Genomic DNA, 25,914 nt, shown 5'->3' with positions numbered 1-25,914 from the left:
GAAATACGTACGATATTCAAAGATTTCTCATTTGCTATATTAATTTACGTTTTTTTAAAAAATTACTATACGTCCAGGATGTCCCTGAATACTATTTTAGGATGTCCTGAGGACTTTCGTAGGATGTCCTGAGGACTCTCTTAGGACGTCCTAAGGACTGTCTTAGGATGTCCTGAGGATTGTTTTAGAACGTCCTGAGGACTTTCAGGATATCATATTCTTAGAACATTCTGTGCTATCTAAAATGTCTGGTATTTATACAGTTATTATATTTAAGTTTATCTTCAGACATTTTGTAGCTAATGAAACTCTTTATACAATATTTTAAGAATAACGTTTTTAGCTAGAATACATATATCCTCAGGACATCCAAAGGATGTCCTCAAGACATGAGTAAAATTTCAATTTATATTAATACTATTACAGAATTTAACATTCTAAACTTACTTTAGAAGTCAAATTTATACATAAAATATTTACAATAATACAACTATTATATCCTGACAAGATCCCAGGACATCCCGGGACATATTCAGAATGATCCTGAGGACGTCCTGTGCTATCTGGGTGTACAGGTAAAGTTCTTGAATAAATGCATTGTGTTAATTTTATGATTAATATGAAGTGAAGATGATTATAAATGCAAAAGATACTTACATTGATTAATCTTATTTAATTTTTTACGTATTTTTGCTCTAAAGGTTATTTATGATATAAATGTGTATTATGTGAATGTTGATCTGAATAATTTAATAACTTTATCTTTTTTTTATTGTCAGGAAAGCAAAATGGGTTTCAGCCAACAGTTTGCTTAGATGAAACAACTATTTAAAACACATCACCTGTGCTTGAACGCAAGAGTTTCAACATAAGAGTTGATGTACACTTGTTTAATGAAAAATTCTGTTCAATAAGAAAAATTGAAATACTGTGTTACTTTTTTATGAGATCTAATGTTAATATAGTCATTTAATTTTGCATAGGCTTGTTTAGCAGTATATTAATGGTAAGTACTCTAAGTAAAATAATATAGTATAGTAAAATGTGAAATAATTAAAAATTATTATGCATTACGTATTAAAAATTCTGCAAGATTGTATAAAAAAACTACGTAACTTTATTTTAAATGATTATTTGTGTTAAAATCAAAATTAAATTAATATATTATAAGTGTTGTATAGTTGTTATATATTATTTATATGCTATATAAAATAGATAATCACTAGTCAAATACTGCTTTTTACAATTCCTTTTGATGTATCTTTTCAGACAAGAAGATTTTAAAGTACTTTAGTCTAGCAACATTATCTCACAGTATATTTAACATGTATAAACCGATTTTCAGAAATTCATGAACAATTATTGGTAAGAAATTTACCTTTTATATAATGATATATGAATATTTTTATAGAATATTTTGTTTAAAGTAAATAATTTAATATTAAAATTTGCATAAAAATATATATATTTTTATGATAAATAATGATAAATATATATTTATCACTATACTTAAACATTAAGGCAACGGCAATCTCGTTTTAAAAACAAAATCATATCATAATCTTAAAAATGTTAATTTTATTAAAAAAAGATTTTGTTAATTTTATTGAAAGTAGTATATTAAAATAATAAAAACGTAGTTATGCATTTAAATAATTAAACTAAATTGTCAGATATTTTGTTTATAATATTATTTGTAAAAAATAATTTGATAAATGTTTGATTATATAAATATATAAATTTGTATTTAAAAAGTTATTATTTTTTTAATAAATATTAAATTTATTATTTTATTTATTTTATATTAAGGTTATGTCGTAACTTGTTTTTAACACGAAATCTCGCTTTCTTAATATGTATCTCAATTAAATATTGGGCAAAAATTTAATTACTTATTAATATATTACAGGATAACTTGTATGATGTCGAAACGTTTTAAAAAAGATATTTCGGATTTAAGTGATCGTCAGTTCAACCGTCGCATAAAAAATGAAACGGAAAAAGCACTTGGATATGTTTTCGAAAACATAAAAGATGCTTCGTATCACATAATATGCATGGATTGATACATGTTGTACAAGATGTAAAAACATTTGGATTTTTAAACAATTACCATAATAAAGATACAAAAAAATTTATTTTACAAGCTTGTTTGGAGCACGTTAAAATTTGTATAATAAAAAATATTGAAATATATTTAAGTGTATTATTTATTATTACTTTTTGTAAAATAAACTATTTACCATATAAAAATGTTTTAAATACTTATAAATACTTCATAAATGTAAAATATTAAATATAAAAATGTTTAAATGTATTTAATATTTTATGTACATTTTAATAACATTTTATAAATATTATAATAATATCTGAGGAATATTATGCAAACATTTATTTTTTACTAAAATAATATTTTATGATCATTTTTATAATATTCTGAGTATATTAAAATAATATTTCAAGAATATTATGTGGACAGGACATATAACATCAACAAAATATTCTCATAATATTATAAAATATTACGTAATATTTTTGGAAGATTATAATAACATTATTTTTATTATAATATTCATATAATATTCTAGGAATATTGTGCGCTTATAGGGAAATTGTAACTTACATGTAAGTTACGTGTAATTTCAGAGTAACGTAACCTGTTATATTCGATTACATTGCTGTTACACTGCTACTATATTACTGTGTTCACTGGGCTACTTTAGGTCGGGGTATAAGTTAAGGCCCTCACATATGAATTGACATAACCGTAACAGTAAGGTTTCGATCAATTACGTACTTGAATGAGCCGGTTACAGCAGGTTACCGTTATGGTCGCCCAATCCGACGCGTCAAAACCTTACGTTATGATTATGTCAATTCATGTGTGAGGGCCTTTAGGGCATAGGTCAGGTCATGGTGAAAGGATATAAGGGGTGCGTTCGGGGAGACGCTATTAGCGCTATCAGCATCAGTTTATCCTTGTTCTACTTTTAATGAGTAATGAAGATGGACTGATGCTGGTAGCGCTAATAGCGTCTCCCCGAACGCACCCAAGGTGTGCTCATACCACAGACTTCTATAATATACTAGACTGCTAGGCTCGTTATATATTCTCCATTTAGTGTGTACCCGAAAAGTATGTACAAATAGGAGCTCATAGGCGGCAGACTGAATTACCGATTGGAATGTGGCTAATATTTTATAGTCCTACGATTATGGATTACTAGAGGAGTGAGTGAGATGTATGATACAATATATACATATATTATGTGATTATGAGAGCGTTCTTCTTGGACGCTTATGCGTACTTATGCATTAAACGTATTATTCTTTTGCTCTTGTAATATAAAAGAAAAAGATAAAATGACAATAACTAAGGTATGTGATAAAAGGCTGCCCAAATATATATAAGAAAGCGGTATACATTTCTTTTCGTTTAAGTATTAAAACTAAAGGACAAATGATATAACCTCATTTTAAGAGCATTTTTGTATAAAATAACCTAATATTAATGATATTTATTAGTATTATTAAGTATCATTCTTTAAATATATATATATACATATATAAACATTTAAAAAATGTCAACAAATTACTCGTAGCAACTATATGTGACATTTATTGGCATATATATATGTACATATACATTCCACTTGACGAACAATGTACATACATAGCAGATGACACATTCCGATCGGTTATTCAGTCATGTACAACATGTACATTATATACTGGTACGCCTAGGGAATCAAGGTTAGCAGTCTAGTATATTATAGAAGTCTGTGGCTCATACTCAAGACGAATTTCGGTACGGTTCTGCGCAGATTCCAGATGCGGCCATTTAAAGAAAGAAAGAAAGAGAGAAGAGATCCTTTCTCTCTTTCATTATTTCTGTTCCTATTGCCTGTTGTCTGGCATTGTGTTTAGGCCCTATTATGAAAAAGTTAGTCTCTTTATTTTTATCCCAACTTATCAAATTTAATTATTTTCATCTCTAATAATTTGTAATTATTTAGAATAAGGTCTTTTTCCGAATTATTGAGAATTGGAGTTTGAATACTTTGGTCTGGATGATATTGAGGTACTATTATGATATAACAAATTGAAAATACCGCGGCAAGATGGCGGTATCTGGAAGTAAAGACCTATAATCAAAGATGCGCCAATGGCCCCCCACCATGACTGCTATCCACCATCTTGTACCCATACGGTGACTGGATGGGGGGACTGGGGCCGGGGGCTGGGCTCTGGGGCTGGGGTCTGAAGTAGTGGAGATAGTAAACAATGCGAGCCTGCTCCAAGTTGTACGCAGCCATATAACAGATGCAAATTTAATTTTTCTTGTTCTTCCTGAGTGTACCGTCAAAATATAGTGACCCTCGAGAGTGCAGAGATTGAATTACTTTAAAATTTCTGACACATATTCCTTTAACCTATACTGCTCAACACAGAGCACTCTCCCCTCTTCCTTGCCCAGCGTGGGTACGCAATGGCGGATAAACCATGTGATTCAAGTGACCAATCAAAATTGTGTTCGCCATTGGCGAATCTTTGGATTATAGGGGTACGTTCCGTTTCACGCATGATACGCATGATGCATCGTTTATCCTTGTTGTTTGTCAAACGTTAAACAAGGATGAACAATGCATTATGCGCATCATGCGTTGAAACGGAACGCAGCCTAGGTCTTTACACAGAGCACTCTCCCCTCTTCCTCGCCCAGCGTGGGTACGCAATGGCGGATAAACCATGTGACTCAAGTGACCAATCAAAATTGTGTTCGCCATTGGCGAATCTTTGGATTATAGGTCTTTACACAGAGCACTCTCCCCTCTTCCTCGCCCAGCGTGGGTACGCAATGGCGGATAAACCATGTGACTCAAGTGACCAATCAAAATTGTGTTCGCCATTGGCGACTCTGATTTAGGGCCGCAATTCATAGTCGAATCTTATTCAAGTTTCAGCTTAAGCACGATCTTGAGACGTCAATGCTGTTATTTCATTGGTTAAATAAGTCTCAAGTCGGCTCGAAGCTAGACTTAAGACAATGCTTGAGCTTAAGATCGGTCTGTGGCCGGTATTCATAGTCGGATCTTATATTTAAGATCATCTTAAGTACTGTCTTAAGATGCCATCAACCAATCACAGAGCCGTATTAGCATCTTAAGACATTGCTTGAGACGATCTTGAAATAAGATTTGACTATGAATACCGGCCTATGAATCCCGTCTTAGGTCTTTATCTGGAAGCAACTTTTCATTGGCTGTTAAAAAGCATATGCGTATGCTTTTTAACACCTTGGGTCTGTTCGCGTCACATGCCCCAACATGCTCCTATTCACCCCAACGCACGCCAATACGTTGATTCCGATGACGCCAACCTATTAGAATGCGTTGGAGTGAGTAGGAGCATGTCGGAGCATGGCGACGCGAACAAACCATATATACATGGGGTGCTTTCCATTTAGTGACACAATTCGACACAAGTATCGTTCTATCTTTGTTACTCGTTGAACATAAAAAAAGATAGAACAATGCTTGTGTTCACTTGTGTTACTAAATGGAAAGCACCCATGGATGAGGAATTGCTATGGTTTCATGTAGACCGAAAGTGTGTCCAAGATCTGTGTAAGAGAGAAAGGTATATCATGGGTGCGTTTGGGGAGACACTATTAACGCTACAAACGCTAACGCTATCTGAACTGTTCGTGGAGTCAATAGCGCGGTAGTGATAGCAAGTTCCGTGAACAGCTATAGCGTAGCAAACACTGTTGTTGGGCAGTTGATTAGCCACTGCCAGCAATATTAACAAAATGTTTATATACAGGGTGTCTGGTATTTTTTTATGGGATTTTTATGAGCAGGTAGAGCGCATGAAACTGAACAGAAAAGTCCTTACCGTTTTTCCATTTTCGCAATAGTTAACAAGTTAGTGACTTGTAAAATTTTCTGTATTAGCCCGGCCTACCGGCAAATGCAAGCACGCCGAGCGCCCGACCGCGGCGGCCGCCCCTCCCTAGCGCTTGAACCTTGAGATTGCTAGGCGCGCGGGGGGAGTTGTTACAAGCGGCAATGGCTACGCACAATGTGTACGTGTACATAAATGTGTACAAAAAAATATCAGTTCTAATGCTTAAAGAAGCAATTACTAAATTTATTTTTTTTTAATAAATAATGATTATTTTTAATAAAAAAATTTTTTTTATGATGATCTTAAATGTCGTAAACTGTCATAAATTTTAAAAGAAGCTATTATCATGTGCGCAAAAACGAATTTATCCTTCTTTAAACAACATTAGAAAATTTTATCGATTAAAATGGAAATAACAACCAAATAAAATGTTTGTTTCAACTTTATATTCTTAATTAAAAATTAAATAACAAGAATATTTATATTTTTAATAAAATTAATCTTTGTGACAGACTTATAATGCACGGAAAAAACTTTATGGTAAAAATTATTATGGTAAGTAGTAAACGCGTGACAAGGAGGAATTATAAAAATTTTTATTATGCTTTTCATCAAATTACGATAATATTTACACTACTTATATGATATAACTTTCTGAAATTTCTTCTTACAGTTCGTGGTTACTATCACAGATAATAAATTATATATAATTTTACTATAAAATTTTCTCCGTGTAGATTTACAAATATATGAATTTATTAAATGTTTGAAAACTTATAAACAATATTTATTTAATTCAAGAAAATTTTAGTATGTAATGTGTGTGTGTGTACATACACGAAAATGTTAAACATTATTTGTTTTTTGTAAAGTGAGATGTTTATTATCAATAGAATATTCTTTTCAACTATTAAAAATAAGATAATTATTTAAAAAAAATAAAATTAAAAATGAATAATTGATTTTCTTAAAACTAGAATCATATTTTTCTACGTGTGCGTGTATTGTATAGTAATCAGCATGAATAATAATAGTGATATAAAATCGCGAACTAAGGAATGATTATTCATTTTCCTGTCACAAAGTGATTATTCTTTTCTCGCGTATGTACGTACATACATCACACACACACACACACGCACACACACACACACACACACACACACACACATACACACATTCATACTAAATTTTCTTGAATTAAATAAATATTGTTTATAAGTTTTCAAACATTTAATAAATTCATATATTCGTAAATCTACACGGAGAAAATTTTATAGTAAAATTATGTATGATTTATTATTTATGATAGTAACCACGAACTGTAAGAAGAAATTTCAGAGAATTATATCATGTAATGTAAATATTATCGTAATTTGATGAAAAACATAATAAAAATTTTCATAATTTCTCCTTGTCACGCGTTTATTACTTACCATAGTAATTTTTACTGTCAGAGGCTGTTTCGATAGCGCGTGAACGTCATTGGAAGGGAGGCAGGGTTGTGCAAGAAATTACGCAGTGTATTACACACACAAAAAAACTAACGTATAATTAATCTTGATAACGTACACTTCAAATTTACACAAAACAACAGAAGAAATGACGTTGCGTAAGTGTGCAATGACGTCGTTGCGCACTGTCGCGACCGAGAGCAAGTGCTCGTCCGGAAAGTAATTTTGATTGTAAGTTTACGTGAACTAACAATCGAAGATTGCAACGTGCCTGTAAGTCGATCAGAGACAGACTGGCTGCTCACGCGTCTTCGCGTCGCCCGGACGTGCCGGGTTTACCTCCGTACATCTCTTAAACACGCATTCGCGATCTCGCGTGGCCACGAATATGATCCAGCCGCATATCACTCTCTGAGCGTCCCAAAGAAACGAGAGACATTCCACGCGATTCCGAACATTTACCATAAAGTTTTTTCCGTGCATTATAACCCACACAGCAATGTAATATTTCAGCAATATTGCAACAATATTACAATATTGCAATAATATTATGTAGTAATATAGCAGTCATATTACAGAAATATTGCTGCAATATTAAATGTCCGCGAAAATTCATCGCCAAAATATTATTGCAATATTGCAGTAATATTACAGAAATATTACGATATACTATGGAAATATTATAATAATATTATTGCAATCTGTTTGTAAAATTTCAGTAATATTTCTGCAGTATTATAATATTGTTGTAATATTGCTATAAGGGTGAATTTTAGTGGACGTTTCGGCTTTTTATCATGAGAAATAAATTACCAATTGCAACCTTATATATGTATGTGCATATGCCGTGCATGTGTGTATTAAGGTTGCAGTCAGTAATCCAATTTCCATGGTAAAAGGCCGAGACATCCATTAAAATTCACCCTAGGTATAATTACGAAATAATTTTATTACATTATTACTATTTATTTATTTTTTTATTTTTATTAATATAATATAGAAAATCAGAAACTTATGTCTATAGTTTAAAATATACGTACATGAATATATATATATATATATATAACGTGTATGCCTATAATGTATATAAAAAAATATAGAAAAATATAAATGTATATATATATTATTTTACGGAGAATCTAATTCCTCTTCATCTTGGTTAACATTTTCTTTATTTTTATTAGCTTCTACTTCTTTTTTTATTCTGTAATACAAAATTCAATTATTAATATATAAAATTGTAATATCAAAAAAATTGAGGCATATGTATATTGTGCATATATTAACCTTTCTCTCAAAACTCGTGTTGGAGCATTTGCTAACCAATTGCCTATTTTTTTTTCCACATCGTGTTCTTTAATGTCTTGGTAAGAATGTGAAACTGCCTCTAAAAAGTTAAAATTCTATATCAATTTTTTTGACAATACTACTTTAACATATATATTTTTTATATATATATAAATCTCGTTATTTTACATTTTACTTTACTATGTACATTTTTAAAATACATATATTAAATGTTAAAAGTTAATAACACATATTATATTAAACAATACATTTTTTACTTTGTACTTTTAAAAATAGATTTACATGTTAAAAATGTTATTACTTTAAATAACAAATACAGTTGTTTCCCTAAACAAGCGATAATCTACAATTATACTTGCCAATAATACATTTGGTGATTTTTAATTCGGATAAAGGCTTCTTTTTCTGTTTTCCATAATAACTATATTGTGCAGCAAAACTGTTTGTGAATACCTTCGCTAAAATATTGGTTGCAAGTTCATATGCACTTCGCCCTCCTCTTTTGGTTAACAATCTCATCTGTAAACATAATTTCAAGTTATAACTACTAATAATTAACTATTTTAAGATGCTGAATTAACTAATACTTCTTAGCATTATTGTCAATTCAACATATTAATGTAATTCATCGGATATTAATGTAATTCTAACGGATTAGATATAAGTTGTGTCAAATCTTGAGGGGGACAAATTATTTCTCTTTGCGCAACATTTATTTTCTCACTATCATTGCACACTTGACGAAGGCAAGGTTCTCTTTCCGATATTGTTTCATTGAAAATTCGTTGCAAATCCGAATTTGTTTTCTTTTCAACGAGACGACGGATATGTCTATCCGAATATAATCGATTTTTATTATATTCCATGATCTGAAAATCTGATTTTTATTGCAATGCCTACTATAAGTATACGACTTGAATCTAACCTACATAGAAATTTATATAATAACGTAGAGACTTACCAGAAGTACTTACATACAACTTTTTCTCCAAAAGTTCTCGATCGAAATTCTTCAACACTTTGGAAAATATTCTAGCGTTAATTTCGTTTTATTCGTACACACTGATTAACACTAATGTACACCGATCTGTACACCACCGTATATATACATTAAAGTGCTGCCACATATCATGCGCTAACATGCGCTGACATGCGCATGACGCACTGACCTATGTTAATATGTCGTATTTCGAATGCGTTCGTAAAACGATTGCGGCCGCGTCAATTACTGTATCTTTAACACCCAAATGATCCGAGAATACATGTCGAATTATAATTATTATTAAGTAGTGTGTAACATATTACATTATAATATTTCTACAATATTACAGTAATATTACAATGTCATATATCGCATTGTAGTATGCGTAAGATATTGCAGTAATATTATAATACGATATATCACAATGAAATATTGCAGTAATATTACTAAAATATTACAACGTGATATATCACAAAACAATGTTTCTGAAACATTGCATTGTGATATATCGCAATATAATATTTTAACAATATTTTTGTAATATTACATCGTGACATATCGCAATAAAATATTTTAACAATATTTCTGTAATATTACATCGTGATATATCGCAACACAATATTTTAACAATATTTTTGTAATATTACAATGTGACATATCACAATACAATATGTCAGCAATATTTCTGTAATATTACATTTCCGTTGAAATATTACTGAAATATTATAATATTACTGTGATATTACGGCAATGTTACATGCTGTGTGGGAAGTCTGTCACAAGGATTAATTTTATTAAAAATATAAATATCCTTGTTATTTAATTTTTAATTAAGAATATAAAGTTGAAACAAACATTTTATTTGGTTGTTATTTCCATTTTAATCGATAAAATTTTCTAATGTTGTTTAAAGAAGGATAAATTTGTTTTTGCGCACATGATAATAACTTCTTTTAAAATTTATGACAGTTTACGACATTTAAGACCATCATAAAAAAAAAAAATTTATTAAAAATAATCATTATTTATTAAAAAAAATAAATTTAGTAATTGCTTCTTTAAGCATTAAAACTGATATTTTTTTGTACACATTTATGTACACGTACACATTGTGCGTAGCCATTGCCGCTTGTAACAACTCCCCCCGCGCGCCTAGCAATCTCAAGGTTCAAGCGCTAGGGAGAGGCGGCCGCCGCGGTCGGGCGCTCGGCGTGCTTGCATTTGCCGGTAGGCCGGGCTAATACAGAAAATTTTACAAGTCTATAACTCGTTAACTATTGCGAAAATGGAAAAACAATGAGGATTTTATGTTCAGCTTAATGCGCTCTACCTGCTTATAAAAATTGCATAAATCTTTACCAAACACCCTGTATATTATTTATGTTAACAATGTTACTTAGTATATTTATTATTATTTTTCTTTATATATATATGATACTTATTTGTTTACATTTATTTTATATTCAATATTTTAATAATTATAAAATGATTATTAAACAATTAAATTTTTCAATGGAAATTGAAATTATTAAAGTTTAAAAAATAAAAATTATTAAAGTTATTTACGATCTTATTAAATAAATTTTTTAATTTTTAAATAAATTAAATAATAATTAATAAGTCCTATATATTACTTTTTAATTAAAATTAATTTATATGTAATAAAATAAAATAATTTAAACAATTTCCTATAAATTTTTATTTTGTTCCATTTTTCTATCTCAATTCAAAATCAAATTAATTAATTATTAATTTATATTTATTTTACATAATATTATATGTTTAAAGCTTATGCCTAATATAATTTTTTTATGTAAATTTATGTTCTTTTGCACTATGTCGTATACTGTCGCTCTTGAATTGCATTAATTATTTAAACTAAAATTTTAAAATAATATATGATTACGTTATTAATTTAATTGATAATAATGATACTTAAGTCGTTTACATATTTGCAATTGGTACAGAAAAGGATTGCATTTTAAGACAAACAGTACATGCAGTGTAATGAATCAAAATAGTATATATTATTATATACATATTTTGATGAAAAATAATATTAAACTCAAAGATCCAGTCTTGATCATCTTGATAGAAATATATTAATGAAATATTTCACAGAAACTTTTTTATTTAATCCCTTTTTATTATTTATTAAGATTTATTAAAATGCATTAAAATTTATTAAAAATTAATATTTAACATTTATTAAAATTTATAAAATTTATTTATATAATAAATAACAATGTAATAAAATAAATTTTATGAATTTTAAGAAATTTTAACAAATTTAAATGACTATATATTAAGGAATTGTAATATATTTTAATAAATTTAATAAATTTTAATGAAACAGATCTCTCTCTCTCGATCTCTCTCTCTCTTTCTCTCTCTCTCTCTCCCTCTCTCTCTCTCTCTTTCTCAATGAAGAGAGATTTTTAATTAAATATTTTCATTAGGACATATAAACAATTTCTTATTTTCTTCTTTCAAGATCACGCATAAATTTTCTCTAACCTTAAAAGAGAGATAGAACGTGATGTTTAAACAGACAATGGTGGGGATTGAGCCAAACGCTATCCATGCACTACCTCTGAAGCAGTAGCATGGATAGCGCGCGTTTATGACGTCAAACGCTACGGACAGTGACGTCATCATAATTTTGATAGCGCTATCCAGCGTCTCCGCGAACAGCGGTAGTGCTACGTAGCGCTAAAGCCTAGACTCCATTAACGCGTTGAGCTGCGGCAACGCATGCGGCAATGTGTGTCGACGAATCAGAATCTTCAACGCAGGCTGCCGCAAGTCGCCTGCGGCAGCGTGCGTTGAAATTGAAAAATTTTGATTTTGACGCAGCGGAGAGACATATTCGGTAATGTTCGGTAATATTCGGAACATTTCGGAAGTCGTGAACCACGATCATGATGATTATGTATACCATGGTTATGTAGGCTTATAACCTCAATCGCATTATTTTTGTTATTACACATGAATAATGCAATGTCAAACATGAATTCTGGAAATGAAAGTTGTGAGGATTTAAATGAATTGATAATTCATTATGTAAAATCTTGCTCCGAGATATGGGATATAAAAAATAAACATTATAAAGACAATAATGTGAAAAACAAAAAGTGGGCAGAAATTGCACGAGAACTAAATGTACCTGGTAATTATATTTATCAATTTTAAAATATAAATTATCAGCTTTAAAATAAATTAATATTTATTTTAATTTCAAAATTATTATAATATTATTTTAACATTTTATGTATTATTTTACTTTACATTATAGATGATTTTGTTAAATCTCGTTGGCGGTCTATCCGTGATAGATACATAAAAGAAAAAAAGAAACTTTTAACAAAAAGTGGACAAGCAGCAACTAAATCTACAACATGGTCGCTTATGCCTCATCTAGAATTTTTAACAGAAACTGTGGAAGCAAGACAGTAAGTTTATTCACGTTTTAATTTAATCTTATTTATTAATTAGCTGTATAATTTCAGAACAATTTCTAATTTACAAGATGATAATGTCCAAATAACTCAAGTTTTTACACCATCACAGTATATAATACCAATACAGTCAACTGTATCATCAATACAGTCAATATCGTCATCGACACAAAACTGCGAAGTGGAAATAAGTACGTTTTGTTTTTTAATGGTGAATATTATAGATTCTTATGAAATAAAACATTTAATTACTATTACAAAATTGAAAAATTTTGATTTTGAAATCACAATTAAATGGGACATAGAACAAAAATTGGTTGTCCTGAATTACCCAAAAATTATAAAGACAATAACACAAAAGTGTACAAAAATAGCTCAAGAAACGTTCCAATGTTGTAATAGTAATAATTATTTTTTAGGTGATTATATGAAGAGTTCTTCATCACAACAAAATAGGGAACTGTTAACTCCTATTTTGACGAATAATACGCCTTATATCTCGTCAAACTCTCCTAGTCCTGTGCTTCGAAATTTAAATTCTCCATGCTCTTCAACAGCTAGTAGTTCGTATTCATCATTAATGTCTCGGCCTCCTTCAACGTCACCATGTCCTTCGAATTCAAGTCGAGCTAAAAAACGTTAGTTACTGCGATTTCTTATCATTTATCATATATCACTTATCATTTATATGTACTTTTATTGTACATGTTTAATTTTTAATATTTTAATTACTTTAAAAGTATCATTATTTAAACATGTTTCTAATTATTTTATTAATTATTAAAGTATTTATTAACTAAAGTTTTTTATTTTCCAGGCAAAAGTGAATCATTAGATCCTGTGGACGAAGCAATTTTAAATATCACCAGTGAAAAAACGAAAAGGGACAGTCTAAGTAATTTTACATCAGATGATTTATTCTATCTATCCATAAGTCGCGATACTCAACAGTTAAATATTAGAGACAAAATGCGCTTAAAACAGACCGTTTTGAATACTTTGTCAGAAATATTAAGTAATAATTCAATTATTGAATAATATATACATTATAAAAAGTTTTTCCTTTATCTCATTATCATTTTTTTATGTGTATTAAAAATCTTATGTCACGTATGTTCAACATTGTTTAGCATGGTACTTGCGGTTCTTTATACTTGTACAATTTCTACACTTACCATTTTTTGTTTGTATCATAAACAACGTTCTTCAAAATTTGCTATTTTTCTCCACTGCCAATCTACGGCACCTTCCTCCATAAAATACTTTGTATATCCCTGTCTAACTTGTTTTGCTTCATTTGAAGAGTTTCTACATGTAGTTGCAGTTAAGTTCTGCCATAAAGGTAGCTGTCCTTCCACTCTCCATATCACATTTTCTGTATTATCACAGCAATCTTCACGGTCAACCAAATCATTCGGAATGTATCTTCTACGAGCAGGTAGTATTTGAAGATCTTCATTTATAAGCCAATTATGCAAAACAACACAAGCTTTAATGATATTTTCTACAATTGGAATCGATGCAATAATTGGCTTTCGAAAGATTCGCCAACGTGATGACATCAATCCAAAAGTGTTTTCGATTAATCTCCTGGCTCTACTAAGACGGTAATTAAAAATGGTTTTATCCGCAGTCAAATTGGTACCTGGATATGGCCTCATCATATTCGTTAGAAGTGGAAATGCTGCATCTGCGACAAACACCATAGGCAAGGAAATATTTGTATTTGGAAGATTCTTTGGTGGAGGTAATGCTAAAGTTCCATCCATTAAATGCTTTCCAAAATCCGTGTTTCGAAAAATACCACCGTCGCTTTCTCTTCCAGCAGAACCAATACTCACATAAATAAATCTTAAGTTGGCATCGCACACTCCAAGTAGAACTGTGCTGAATTGACTCTTATAATTATAAAAAGCCGAGCCCGTATTTTTGAAACATTGTACTTGAATGTGCTTACCATCAATGGCTCCGACACAGTTAGGAAAATTCCACTTCTGTTCAAAATCTATAGCAACTTTGGCCCATGTTGCAGCCGTAGGTCGTGGAAGAACTCTTGGCATAAGTGCCACCCAAATAGCATGAGTCGTTTCCGTAATAATTTTTGGAACAGTAGATTTACCAATACGGTACAAATAATGCAAACTTATCATGCTGTCACCTGAAGCAAGGTACCGTATAGTCAATGAAAGACGTAATCCAGCACTCAGGGGTTCTCTTGTTACGTGCAGTTTTGTTATTTGACTTTCAACTACAGCTAGCAATTGATCAAATTGATTATGTGACATTCGATGAAAATTGAAAAATCGCTCAGGATCATTTCGCAATTCCAATATCAAATTTTCATATGCACCTTGTTCAAATCGTTCTCTAATTATTGGATGAATCCACCAACGAGCCGTTCTTCTATTTTCTTTCAATCGATTTCGCCGTTTCCTCCTTCGAAGCCATAAAAGCAGAGCAAGATTTTCATCCATTTTTTAAATAATAATTTGCACTATGCAATTTTAGAGTTATGTATGCTGCAAGAGATACACTGCGTTTCGCAATCCAGAATTTAAGGTTACGTTCGGCGGCGTCAAGTGCGTCACGGTTTTGTCCAACGCACCTATAGAGTCGAACGCAATGCGTCGCCACACAACGTTGCCGCAGCTCAACGCGTTAATGGAGTCTAGGCTTAATAGTGAGCTCCCCGAACGCACCCCATGATACTCGCTTTCTTTGCGCATGCGTTAATATCATTATCTGCACCGCAGTTTCAACACTTCTTGTGCACTTCTTGTGCACTTTTGTACTTATTTACGAATTGTATGTGTGTGTGTGAAACATACAATTGGTTTGTTCGCGTCGCCATGCCCCGACATGCTCCTACTCACTCCAACGCATTCTAATAGGTTGGCGTCATCGGAATCAACGTATTGGAGTGCGTTGGGGTGAATAGGAGCATGTTGGGGCATGTGACGCGAACAGACCTTTGGACACACTTTCAGTGCTGGCATTCCTCCTCCATGTATATATACTCAAAGGGTGTAAACTAGGCCAAAGTCTCATTTTTGGCGGCACTGAGCGATTAACCTAGGCCGGTCGAAAACGCTAAGTCTGATTACAGTGGCTGTAACTATTAATGTGCAATTAGTTTCTATTGTATTTTATTTATTGTTGCGTTTTACTGGTGTCTCTTGGCGAGCGTTCTTGACAGTAATAAAAAGATATTGCGATCAAACGAATGAAGCCCAACGTGTATTCGTACGCGTGTCATATCCTAAATCATAACTATCGTACATTATTGCTTCTTCCTTTCGTTCGTGACCTTCGGCGAGATCGGCCGATTCCCCAATTCGTGCTAATTCGTTACAACCAAAATATGCCGCGCTCTGTCGATCACATGCTTGGCATGCAGAGGATGAGACAAAAGATAAAGAACAAATCGACCAAGTATATCAACAACTCAAATATTTCCTTACATGTCAGTGTTAAGACTGTTGATTTACTTTGGCTGTGTTTCAAAATTGCTGTCAGTATTGAAAATTTATAATTTCTGTTACGTACGCTGTAGATTTTCAGTACTGACAGCAATTCTGAAATAGCTTGAAAACTTTGACATTCAAACTCTGAAATTAAAGAATTTGGTATTAATTTTCCAAAAAGACTAAATTTCGAAACTTTACTCACACAAAAAGAATCAAAATTATTAATTTAATATAGTGTGGTACTGATAGATACATGTATAAAATTATAGAATTCAAAATCAAATGTCTAATTTCCAATGTATTGTTAGATTGAAAAATAATTTTAATCATACATTGATTTTACGATTCTGCCTCTACTTTCCATTCTTAAGATTATTTTTTTATGCTAAAGAAGACAGTATAAGGTTGAAAAATTTATGTTAATTTATTCTATTTGCAAATAAATTAATTTTTACTTTGTTAATTTTCATAATTAATATTATATCATTGACTATTATCTTATTTGCATGTAAATATATTGGATAATATTTGATTAGATGTTGATCAATTATTCTAAAAACTAATTTTATATACGCTAATGAGAACAGCTTGATTCTTTCAATAAAACTTTAATATATCAAATATTTTATGTATTAATACTTCCAAATTGTAGTTAAAAATAATTTAACATTTTTTAAATCATTAATTCTTTTTATTTATAGTATTTTTAATTTTACTGTATTTGCCATATGCACAAATATATTTTTTTGAAACTTCAAATTTTTTAAGTTATTAAAAGAATAATAGTCCTAAGTAGTATCACAAACAAAAATTGATTCAAAGACTAATGTAAAGCTGTATAATTTAGTTTTTATTGTCTTGATAATTTACATAGATTTATATTTAGAGATTAATATTATACAATTTTATTTGGAGTAAATGTAACAAATTTAAAAGACTGGGATATCTTGAAAGTTGTGAATTAAATATGGTTAAATTTGTTGCTTATAGATTTTGGGTAGTGGTGCCTATGGCACGTCAAGATGTGTCTACCTAACAACGGGTCAAACTGGATATATCTTTAACTGTGGTGAAGGGACACAGCGACTAGCACATGAGCATAAGTACAAGCTGATCAAATTGGAGCACTTATTCATTACGTCAGCAACATGGAACAATTTGGGTGGCATGCCAGGGATGTTGCTGACAATCCAGGATGCTGGGGTACCAAAGATCAATGTGCATGGGCCTAAAGGGATGATGGAAATTTTCAACATAATCAAGAAAATTGTGCTGCTAAAAGCAATGAAAATTGATGAGGCCAAATGTGATGAATCAAAAGCGTACGAGGACTCAGTGATGTCCGTTTCATATGTCTCTATTGCGAAAGTGAATAAACAGGAAGTGGAATCTATTAAAATAGGAGAACTGGTCGATAATATCAATTCTTACGATTATAAGACTAATTCAAATGGCAAGCGAGTACCTGATAACCTAACTGAGACAGAATCGAAGGTACAAAAGGTTGAACAAAGGCCAGACATGAAAAGAATATCAACTGTAATGTCTTATATTTGCAAATTGCATCCTCGTCCAGGCACACTAAACTTGGAGAAGTGTATAGAGAAGGGAGTGAAACCTGGTCCTATACTTGGCCAGCTTAAAGCTGGTATGGATGTCACTCTTTCTAATGGAACAGTCATTTTGAGCAAAGATGTTTGCACACCGTCGACGCCAGGTCCTACCTTTATGAGTATGTCACCAAAAGGTTTTAAATTTCTAATTTAAGGGAATATTCTTGTTTTCACCATTTTATATACTTTAGGATTAAAAAAAAATAAAAGTTATACACTTGAATCTTGCATATTTTTTTTAATATTTTAATATTTTTAAAAAAATTACAAATATTAGAAAAAAGATTTTTGGTATTTATTTCTTCAATATTTTTTTGTTTAGTTTTTAAATATAAAAGGTATAAATTTGAAGAATGTAATATTATACATTTATTTTTTGATTTTAATATGTTTTTACAAAGGTAAAATGCAGAGTTATTTGTGTACATCATTGACAAAATTTTTGTATGCATTTTTTAAATAGATTTGGAAATTTTTTTCAAAATTAAGGAGATCCTAAAGTTATCTGTTTTATCAGTATTTTTTAACTCTGAGTTATGAATTATTCTTACTTACCAATTTCAATGAAACTATCCAAAGGTTTTTTGGGTTGCTGATTACGAATTTAATGTCATTTTTAACATTTAAAATTACAGATTTGATATGGCGGACGTACAACTAAAAATTAAACCAAATTCTGTGAAATTTATGGCTTTTCATTTACATCAAAACTCAGATAATTCTCACTTGTGACGTCATAACTTAGTTAAATGCACGTTCCTTTTGCATTCTCACAAGTGAGATTCAACTGAGTTTTTTCCTACAATCTGAGCAATTTCAAGACCGTGTGCTTTACTGAGTCTTGCATACTCACTTTAGAAGTGAAGTTATATGTTGAGATAATTTTATCATTAAAATAAGTGTGATAAGCACTTGCATGTTTCTTTAAATCACTGAGTAATGACGTCGCTATTTGAGTATAAAATACATTACTGAGTGACTCAGTCTCACTTTCAGATAAATGGAAAGCAACATTATTTAGGAGTTTTTCTGGATGCTGATTACGAATTTGTCAGATTTTTTAAATTCAAAATTGGCGGACCCAATTATGACGAAACTCATAGATATTAAGTTTCATGGCAATTAATTAAATTTTTTATTTAATGCCCGCCATATTGACTTCATTTTGAATTTTAAAATTTTATATATATGTTATGATAACAAATTCGTAATTAGCACCTCAAAAAAATTCTAGGTACTAAGCTTTATGAAAATGATTGAATTTTTAATATTGTGTCTGTCATATTGCATCCGCCATTTTCGAAAATCTGACAACGGATTTGTAATCAGTGACCTCAAAAACTCCAGATGTAGAGTTTTGTAGAAATTGGTGCTTTTCTCAGAGAAAATAAATTTTAAAAACAAATTTTTGGTATTTATTTATAGCAAGTAAATAAATACAAAGGACCCTGCACCACACTAAGGGGGAAAAAAATTTTTTCTGCGGATTTGACTAATTTTTGGATTCGCACGCACGCACGCACACACTAGACCGAGGGGTTACATATATCGAGTCGAAAAGCCTTTACATGTCAAATCTGGACCTTGCGGGGTTTGTTGTAAAGCGGAAACGACGCATAGGATCGAATATTGTGCTTTGAGACATTTGTTCAGAATGACGAGAACTACAACATATCAAAAAATTAGCCAAATCAGCAGATTTTTTTCCCCCTTAGTGTGGTGCAGGGTCCTTTGTGGTCATATATATTTTTTAAACATACTTTAAGGTATCCTGAACAATCAGAAAGCAAAAAAACTGACTTTAAAAGGTTAAGAGATTGTTAAAATAAATAAAAAACTAGGGAGATCTTTTGGTGGGTCACTCAGTGACCTATCATGATGCAAAGGGTTAATTAAACCACCTTTTAATTCGCTTTATAGAATTCCAAAACTTTTCTACAGAATTAAAATACGCACCAAAAACTAGGAGAATACGATCAATTTAATATAAAAAATGAACAATTTTTTAATTTTTAGTCCGTAGAGCTGTTACTTGATGACAATATTTGCTTGTTAGTATACAAAATCTACAATATATATGTATAAAATGAAACCGTATTCCTCTAGAGATAACAGGGATATAAACAATATCGTGCAATTCAAACTAATATAAAAAGTATAGAAAAAAAGATTAGTTTTATGAACTTTTTATGGCTGCAAATTCAGATATAGGTTAGAAAAAGAGCAGTCTAAAAAAATTTTTGTTTATTCTCGGTATAAAATCCATCAGTTTATATGATGAGGTTAATATGTGTACTTTAATTCTGGAAAAGGATTTCCGAATCTATAAAAAAAATACATACGAAATTGTGTTAATGATATGCACGAATAACTCTACATTATCGAGCCCGATCAAGTTTGATGGGCACTTTACCATCTCCTTAAGGGGATGCTGGAGTCGTCTGTTTTACCGATTGAACACTATTTTCTTTTTCACTTGGCTCTTAATTGATTTCATAGAATTGTAAATCCTTCTTCAAAATTAAAGTATAGACAATAACAAACTCTGCTAGATACAATTTTCTTTAAAAAAATAAGAAAAAATTAAAAAATTATACTTTTGTGCAGTCGTCTCGTAACTTTCATCCACAACACTAAGTTTTAAAGACTCTTTACGTACAAAATAACTGTTGCGCAGGGTTGTCACTATAGGAAAGAATAATAATGTGCTTTTAGAATAGCTAAGAAGCTTTTGGTATAAGAGAAAAATGTCTATGAAAATTTCATGTATGTGTGAGTGCGGATTTGGAAGAAGTCGATAATAAGTAGAGTAATATAAAAAAAAAATTTTGTTCTTGATATAAAATCTAATTCACAGATTGATATTAATATGTGTACTTTAATTTTAGAAAAGAATTTCCAAATCTATAAAAGAAATATATATGAAATCTCATTAATGTGCACGAATGACTCTACATTATCGACCTCGATCAAGTTTGAGAGGCAGTCCAGTATCCCCTTAAAGTACACACATTAATGTTACTCTGTGAATTAGACTTTATATCGAGAATGAAAAAAATTTCAAACTGTTCTTTTTATCAGTCTGTATCTGGATTTGAAATTATAAAGAGTTAGGAGCCGATTTTTTTCTAGGCTCTTAATTTTAATTTCAATGGCAAAGTATTATTGATATATGTTGTCCTTAAAGAAATACGGTTTCATCTTGTACATATATATCGTACATTTTGTATATTAAGCCAATATTGTCATCAGGTGACAGTTCAATGTCACTATGTACAAATTTTTTTTTTTACATAAACATGGTCGTTTTTTTTTTTTTTTTTTAAATTTTGATGCATACTTTAATTTGTAAAAGACTTTGCGATTCTATAAAACCAATTAAAAAATTATTTTTAAAACTTTATTTAAAAAATATTGGCAGACACCTTTAACAGATTGCCTTAAAAGATTAGTATCTAAAAGAGAATGTCAGTAAAACAGACGACTTTACATCTTTTTAACATAATACAATAATCTAACTTATCAGTATAATTAAATCAATATTATTTAAACGGAATCGCGACAAGTCAGATGTTATTTACATTAAAAAATTTATGTAAAAAAATTTGACGCTAAACTGAATAAGAAAGTTTTTTTATATTAAATATTTTACTAAATTTTTTTATTTTGTGCTATTATTTTTTAAAAAGACAATACAGGCAATTAAGTGTAACGGCGCAGTTCTCAAAGCGTAAATTTGTATAAAAAATAGTAATGCTTAATTTATTACAATGAGTAAGCTTTTATCTTTGTACGTTTCGACTCATTTTGAGTCATTTTAATGAATGTTTTTTACAAAATTAAAACTTTTTTGTTGTCTCTCTTAATTAAGTCTTAATTAAGTCACTATCGATTGCAAATTTTAAAGGCATTCAGACACTAATTAGTTTTTACATTAAGAATTATACGTTCCTTCAGATGTATTTAACATTATTGTTAAATATAATTCCAGGGAGAAATGTTATTCTTTAATGGTCTGAATGTTGGTTTCAAAATTTGCAACCGATAATGACTTAATCAGGAGAAACAATGGAAAAGTTTTAATTCTGTAAGAAACGCATTCGCTGAAGATGACTCAAAATGAGTCGAAACATACGAAGATTATATTAGTGAATGTTTACTAATTGTAATAAATTGAACATGAGTATTTTTTATACAAATTTGCACTCTGATAACCGCGTCGTTACTTTCAATTATCAATATTATTGTATTTTAAATTTCGAGAGTTTTTGATATTGTTTGCAATTTCTTTAACCCTTTTATTGCCAGTGGAAGTATTTCATCCCCACTTGTTTTCTTTTTATTTTTATATTATAAAAATTGTTTCTGGATACTAATAATATTTGACTTTTCAAGTACAAAAATACTTAGTTACATGTTTCTAAAGTTGCCTTGCACCCAATTGTTTTTTAATAATTGTTTATAACAGTTTAAATGTGAAAAAACAATTTTTTTCAAAAAAAACCGATTTCTAAAATTGTAATCTAAGGTCAAAACTAACAAAAAATGGCGGATTTAACATGATGGATGTTATCGAAATATAAAAAACGGAAAATTTCAAGTTTAGAAATATATAGTCGTATTCTACACAAAATTTACAATGTAAATGGTCTTCTATGATATTTTGCTTGGACGTATCGTTTTTGAGATAGAAATCAATGGATATTGAAGGTTGCTGAAAGTATTATACCACATGTAGGTAGCCAAATTTGCTATTTTAAGTTTTAATGTTATTTTTATCGTTCAATCTTACAAGGAGACCTTACGGGTCATGGGTCATCGATTTTTTTCATACTTATAGGATTTGAAGATCAGTACCCAGACATCAATTTCCTAAAGCAGTACGATGCGCTTCTCAAAAATACTCGAGAAAATCAACTTTGAAGATTTCCGATATCTGTAAGTACAGAAAATTTTGACCTATCGTCAGAGCCGCTCGTAGTCGAGTGCACAGAGCTCTAGTTTCGTAAGCGCGGAGTCGCTGGTTCGATTCTCGCTCTGGCTTCAACTTTTTTTTTAACAAGTCAATGGAATTTTTTTTAAATCCTATATCTTAACATTTATCAAATTGAAACGCTAATTAATTATTAAATATTTATTTTTTAAATAAAAATTAACATTTTTTTATTTTTAATCACCACTTGCTTGAAAATGCGAATATTTATAATAAATTAAAATTTGGTACAAAAATGGAAAACGTCTTATTGTTAAATGCAAAAATAATATGTATAAATAATATTGTTTAGTTATTTTATTGCTTACATTTTACGCTGTATTTTTAACACATTAGTTGGAGTTTATAAGTCGAATTTATTGTGAGTCGATCCTGGTCGATTCCCATTCTCTCGCATCTAGTGAACAAAGAATAGCCTTGCGAAAAGTGGAAGAAGTATGGGTTCCGAGAGAGCAGATGCTGTGCTATTCACATTTTACCGTTAGCTTTCGAAGCGGTAAAAACTGTGCTGTGGTGCAGTCAGTTTAATTTGTTAAAATTATAGAATAACACAGTTATCATGTCAGACGTGAAATCTGTTCATGAACCTGGCCCTTCAATTGTACGAGAAGAGGCACTTCAACAAAATCTATGCGAAGACAATAAAAAATTAAGTTTAAAAAGTGCTATTATTTATTACGAGCAGCTTCTTGCACAAGATGGCCTTATCACAGAAGAATCTTTAATATTTCCATCAATTTTTGTACCAAATTTTAATTTATTATAAATATTTGCATTTTCAAGCAAGTGGTGATTAAAAATAAAAAAAAAGATATTAATTTTTATTTAAAAAATAACGAATAAATATTTAATAATTAATTAGCATTTCAATTTGATAAATGTTAAGATATAGGATTTCTCTCTTTCTAAAAAGGGCATGGCATCGATACTCGCATCTCTCGAAGTATTGTTGTCGCTTTTCCGCGATGCCGATTGGTTCTCTCGTTGCGCTTACTTCGAGTTACGAGAGTAATCATTGCGATTGAATTTTGACAGCTGTCAAATTTGTATAAATGGTTATTTATACCGGAAGAGACGGGGAGAGACCGGGTGAGACGGGGAGAGACGGGGAGAGACGAGACGGGAGAGACCGGGGAGAGACGGGAAGAGACTGGGACAGACCGAGAGAAAGAGGGGGGAGGGGGGGAAGAGAAGTGCGTGCATCCGTGCGTGTGTACACTGTGCAGTATTTTACTCAAACAAAAGATTTTCGAAAGTTAGTTTTCTCTATTGATTATTTTTTATTTGGTTACTTTTTAATTTATTAATTTTTATATGTGCACGCGTACGTGTGCATACATATGTCACAATATTATTTTATAACTAGCAATAATAGTTAATTAATTAATGTATATAAAGTTCCAAAAAATGTTGATCTTATTTTATATAGAAAGATACATGTAATGTCAAAATATTTAATTTAGTAACAATTGTAACTTTTGTACATTGTGAAGTATCTCACTCGAACAAAGATTTTCGAAAGTTACTTCTCTTTATTGATTTTTGCAAAAGATGTTGATCTCATTTTATATCGAAAGGTACACATATAATGTCAAAGTATTTAATAATTTATTAACAATTGTAATTTTGTTTTTCATATGTCGTCAATCTCTAATGTTAATTAAAGAAAAAGAAACAAGAAGAAGAGTCAGAGCTGACAACATTTCGTTACATTTCAGTGTCAATATCATATTACTTTAAAGAAGATTTATGTATGTTGTGTATATTGTATCTTTTTTTTTATGTGTATAATATTTTTAAAAAAGAAAGAAAATTAGATAATAAATTAATGTATGTAAGTATGCTTTCTCTCTCTCTCTCTCTCTCTCTCTCTCTCTCTCTCTCTCTCTCTCTCTCTCTCTCTCTCTCTCTCTCTCTTTTTCCTTTCTTTTTGTACATAATTATTTATTTATATAATTATTATTGCAATTGTTATTTTTAAAAAGTAAAAAACTAAATAGCGCGCGCCTGTATTGTTCTAGTCCTTTCTAAAAAAGGGCATGGCATCGATACTCGCATCTCTCGAAGTATCCTCTTATAAAATAGCCATCCTCTTATAAAATAGCCATGTAACCCTAAAGTTGCCTGCTAATCGCGATTGCATTGTTGCCGCTTTATTCCGATCGCGATTGGCTGTCTCGCGCTTGACTCGCTTCGTGTGCGAGAGTCGTGGTTTGACAGTTTAGTCGAGAGTAGCTGTCATTGCGATTGAATTTTGACAGCTGTCAAATTTGGTGAAAAGAGTCGATCAAGTAAGTTGTAATTTATATAATCCAATTATGATATTTAACTATTTCTTAACAATTTATATAACATGTGTGTGTGTGTGTGTGTGTGTGTGTGTGTGTGTGTGTGTGTGTGTGTGTGTGTGTGTCTGTGTGTGTGTCTGTGTGTGTGTGTGTGTGTGTGTGTGTGTGTGTGTGTGTGTGTGTGTGTGTGTGTGTCTGTGTGTGTGTCTGTGTGTGTGTCTGTGTGTGTGTGTGTGTGTGTGTGTGTGTGTGTGTGTGTGTGTGTGTGTGTGTGTGTGTGTGTGTGTGTGTAAATTCTAGGATTATATATTTGTAATCGAAAAATAGACAAGAAAAAGACGGAAATAGATTGATAAATAGAGAGCGAGAGAGAGAAGGAGAGAGGGGCGGGAAAGGAAAGAAGAAAAGAAATATAAATCCAGGTAATGATATGAAGAAAAT

General features: G+C 30.7%; 4 protein-coding genes and 2 long non-coding RNA genes across 20 annotated transcripts in view; 4 read left to right on the top strand and 2 right to left on the bottom strand.

The window, feature by feature from the left end:
• Positions 1-479: 479 nt before the first annotated feature.
• LOC118647036 lies at positions 480-1,936 on the top strand. Its single transcript, XR_004964356.1, has 3 exons — positions 480-1,006; positions 1,270-1,365; positions 1,910-1,936. It is a non-coding gene; the product is annotated as an uncharacterized LOC118647036 (long non-coding RNA).
• Positions 1,937-8,444: 6,508 nt separating this feature from the next.
• On the bottom strand, positions 8,445-9,818 carry LOC118646973. Of its 5 annotated transcripts, none has more exons than XM_036290983.1 (5): positions 9,634-9,818; positions 9,324-9,549; positions 9,032-9,191; positions 8,652-8,751; positions 8,445-8,568 (listed from the first exon to the last, which is right to left on the bottom strand). In XM_036290983.1, exons 3-5 carry the CDS (start codon positions 9,189-9,191, stop codon positions 8,493-8,495), a joined length of 336 nt encoding a protein of 111 aa, XP_036146876.1. In that variant the 5' UTR covers positions 9,324-9,549; positions 9,634-9,818; the 3' UTR covers positions 8,445-8,492. The 5 variants fall into 5 exon arrangements, with proteins under 5 accessions (XP_036146876.1, XP_036146875.1, XP_036146877.1 ...); XM_036290982.1 differs by having other exon boundaries at positions 9,324-9,541; XM_036290984.1 differs by having other exon boundaries at positions 9,324-9,541; positions 9,647-9,818.
• A 2,378-nt stretch (positions 9,819-12,196) lies between these two features.
• LOC105838884 lies at positions 12,197-14,170 on the top strand. 2 transcript variants are annotated; one of them, XM_036290980.1, is made up of 5 exons: positions 12,197-12,823; positions 12,950-13,106; positions 13,164-13,303; positions 13,532-13,750; positions 13,930-14,170. In XM_036290980.1, exons 1-5 carry the CDS (start codon positions 12,643-12,645, stop codon positions 14,148-14,150), a joined length of 918 nt encoding a protein of 305 aa, XP_036146873.1. In that variant the 5' UTR covers positions 12,197-12,642; the 3' UTR covers positions 14,151-14,170. The 2 variants fall into 2 exon arrangements, with proteins under 2 accessions (XP_036146873.1, XP_036146872.1); XM_036290979.1 differs by having other exon boundaries at positions 12,201-12,823; positions 13,164-13,750.
• Positions 13,116-15,796, bottom strand: LOC105838883 (protein ALP1-like). Of its 7 annotated transcripts, none has more exons than XM_012684785.3 (3): positions 15,070-15,792; positions 14,288-14,994; positions 13,116-13,741 (listed from the first exon to the last, which is right to left on the bottom strand). In XM_012684785.3, exons 1-2 carry the CDS (start codon positions 15,584-15,586, stop codon positions 14,303-14,305), a joined length of 1,209 nt encoding a protein of 402 aa, XP_012540239.1. In that variant the 5' UTR covers positions 15,587-15,792; the 3' UTR covers positions 13,116-13,741; positions 14,288-14,302. The 7 variants fall into 7 exon arrangements, with proteins under 7 accessions (XP_012540239.1, XP_012540243.1, XP_012540241.1 ...); XM_012684789.3 differs by having other exon boundaries at positions 14,288-14,802; XM_012684787.3 differs by having other exon boundaries at positions 14,288-15,366; positions 15,463-15,792.
• A 325-nt stretch (positions 15,797-16,121) lies between these two features.
• Positions 16,122-25,914, top strand: part of LOC105834378 (ribonuclease Z, mitochondrial) — an 84,350-nt gene continuing 74,557 nt past the window's right edge. The window contains exons 1-2 of one of the 4 annotated variants that reach the window (XM_036291587.1): positions 16,122-16,223; positions 17,570-18,311. In XM_036291587.1, coding sequence (XP_036147480.1) covers positions 17,747-18,311 — 565 coding nt within the window. In that variant the 5' untranslated portion in view covers positions 16,122-16,223; positions 17,570-17,746. Of the gene's footprint in view, positions 16,576-17,569; positions 18,312-25,914 lie in introns of all 4 variants that reach the window. The other 3 variants (XR_004964509.1, XM_036291585.1, XM_036291588.1) reach the window with 3 other exon arrangements.
• LOC118647193 lies at positions 18,518-20,029 on the top strand. The gene is made up of 2 exons (XR_004964510.1): positions 18,518-19,620; positions 19,918-20,029. It is a non-coding gene; the product is annotated as an uncharacterized LOC118647193 (long non-coding RNA).

The sequence above is a fragment of the Monomorium pharaonis genome, chromosome 8 (assembly GCF_013373865.1).
Source record: "Monomorium pharaonis isolate MP-MQ-018 chromosome 8, ASM1337386v2, whole genome shotgun sequence".
NCBI classification, from domain to species: domain Eukaryota; kingdom Metazoa; phylum Arthropoda; class Insecta; order Hymenoptera; family Formicidae; genus Monomorium; species Monomorium pharaonis.
This window is presented reverse-complemented; position numbering and strand designations above follow the sequence as displayed.

What these genes read in the sequence shown, in the direction of transcription:
- LOC118646973 (XM_036290983.1), bottom strand. Translation starts at nt 9,191, where the DNA reads ATGAGATTGTTAACCAAAAGAGGAGGGCGAAGTGCATATGAACTTGCA. An exon ending in AATCACCAAATGTATTATTG is followed by an intron (nt 8,752 to 9,031) that starts GCAAGTATAATT and finishes TTAACTTTTTAG; the next exon opens with AGGCAGTTTCACATTCTTAC. An exon ending in ACACGAGTTTTGAGAGAAAG is followed by an intron (nt 8,569 to 8,651) that starts GTTAATATATGC and finishes TTTGTATTACAG; the next exon opens with AATAAAAAAAGAAGTAGAAG.
- LOC105838884 (XM_036290979.1), top strand. Translation starts at nt 12,643, where the DNA reads ATGAATAATGCAATGTCAAACATGAATTCTGGAAATGAAAGTTGTGAG. An exon ending in GAAACTGTGGAAGCAAGACA is followed by an intron (nt 13,107 to 13,163) that starts GTAAGTTTATTC and finishes GTATAATTTCAG; the next exon opens with AACAATTTCTAATTTACAAG. An exon ending in TTCAAGTCGAGCTAAAAAAC is followed by an intron (nt 13,751 to 13,929) that starts GTTAGTTACTGC and finishes TTTATTTTCCAG; the next exon opens with GCAAAAGTGAATCATTAGAT.
- LOC105838883 (XM_012684784.3), bottom strand. Translation starts at nt 15,586, where the DNA reads ATGGATGAAAATCTTGCTCTGCTTTTATGGCTTCGAAGGAGGAAACGG.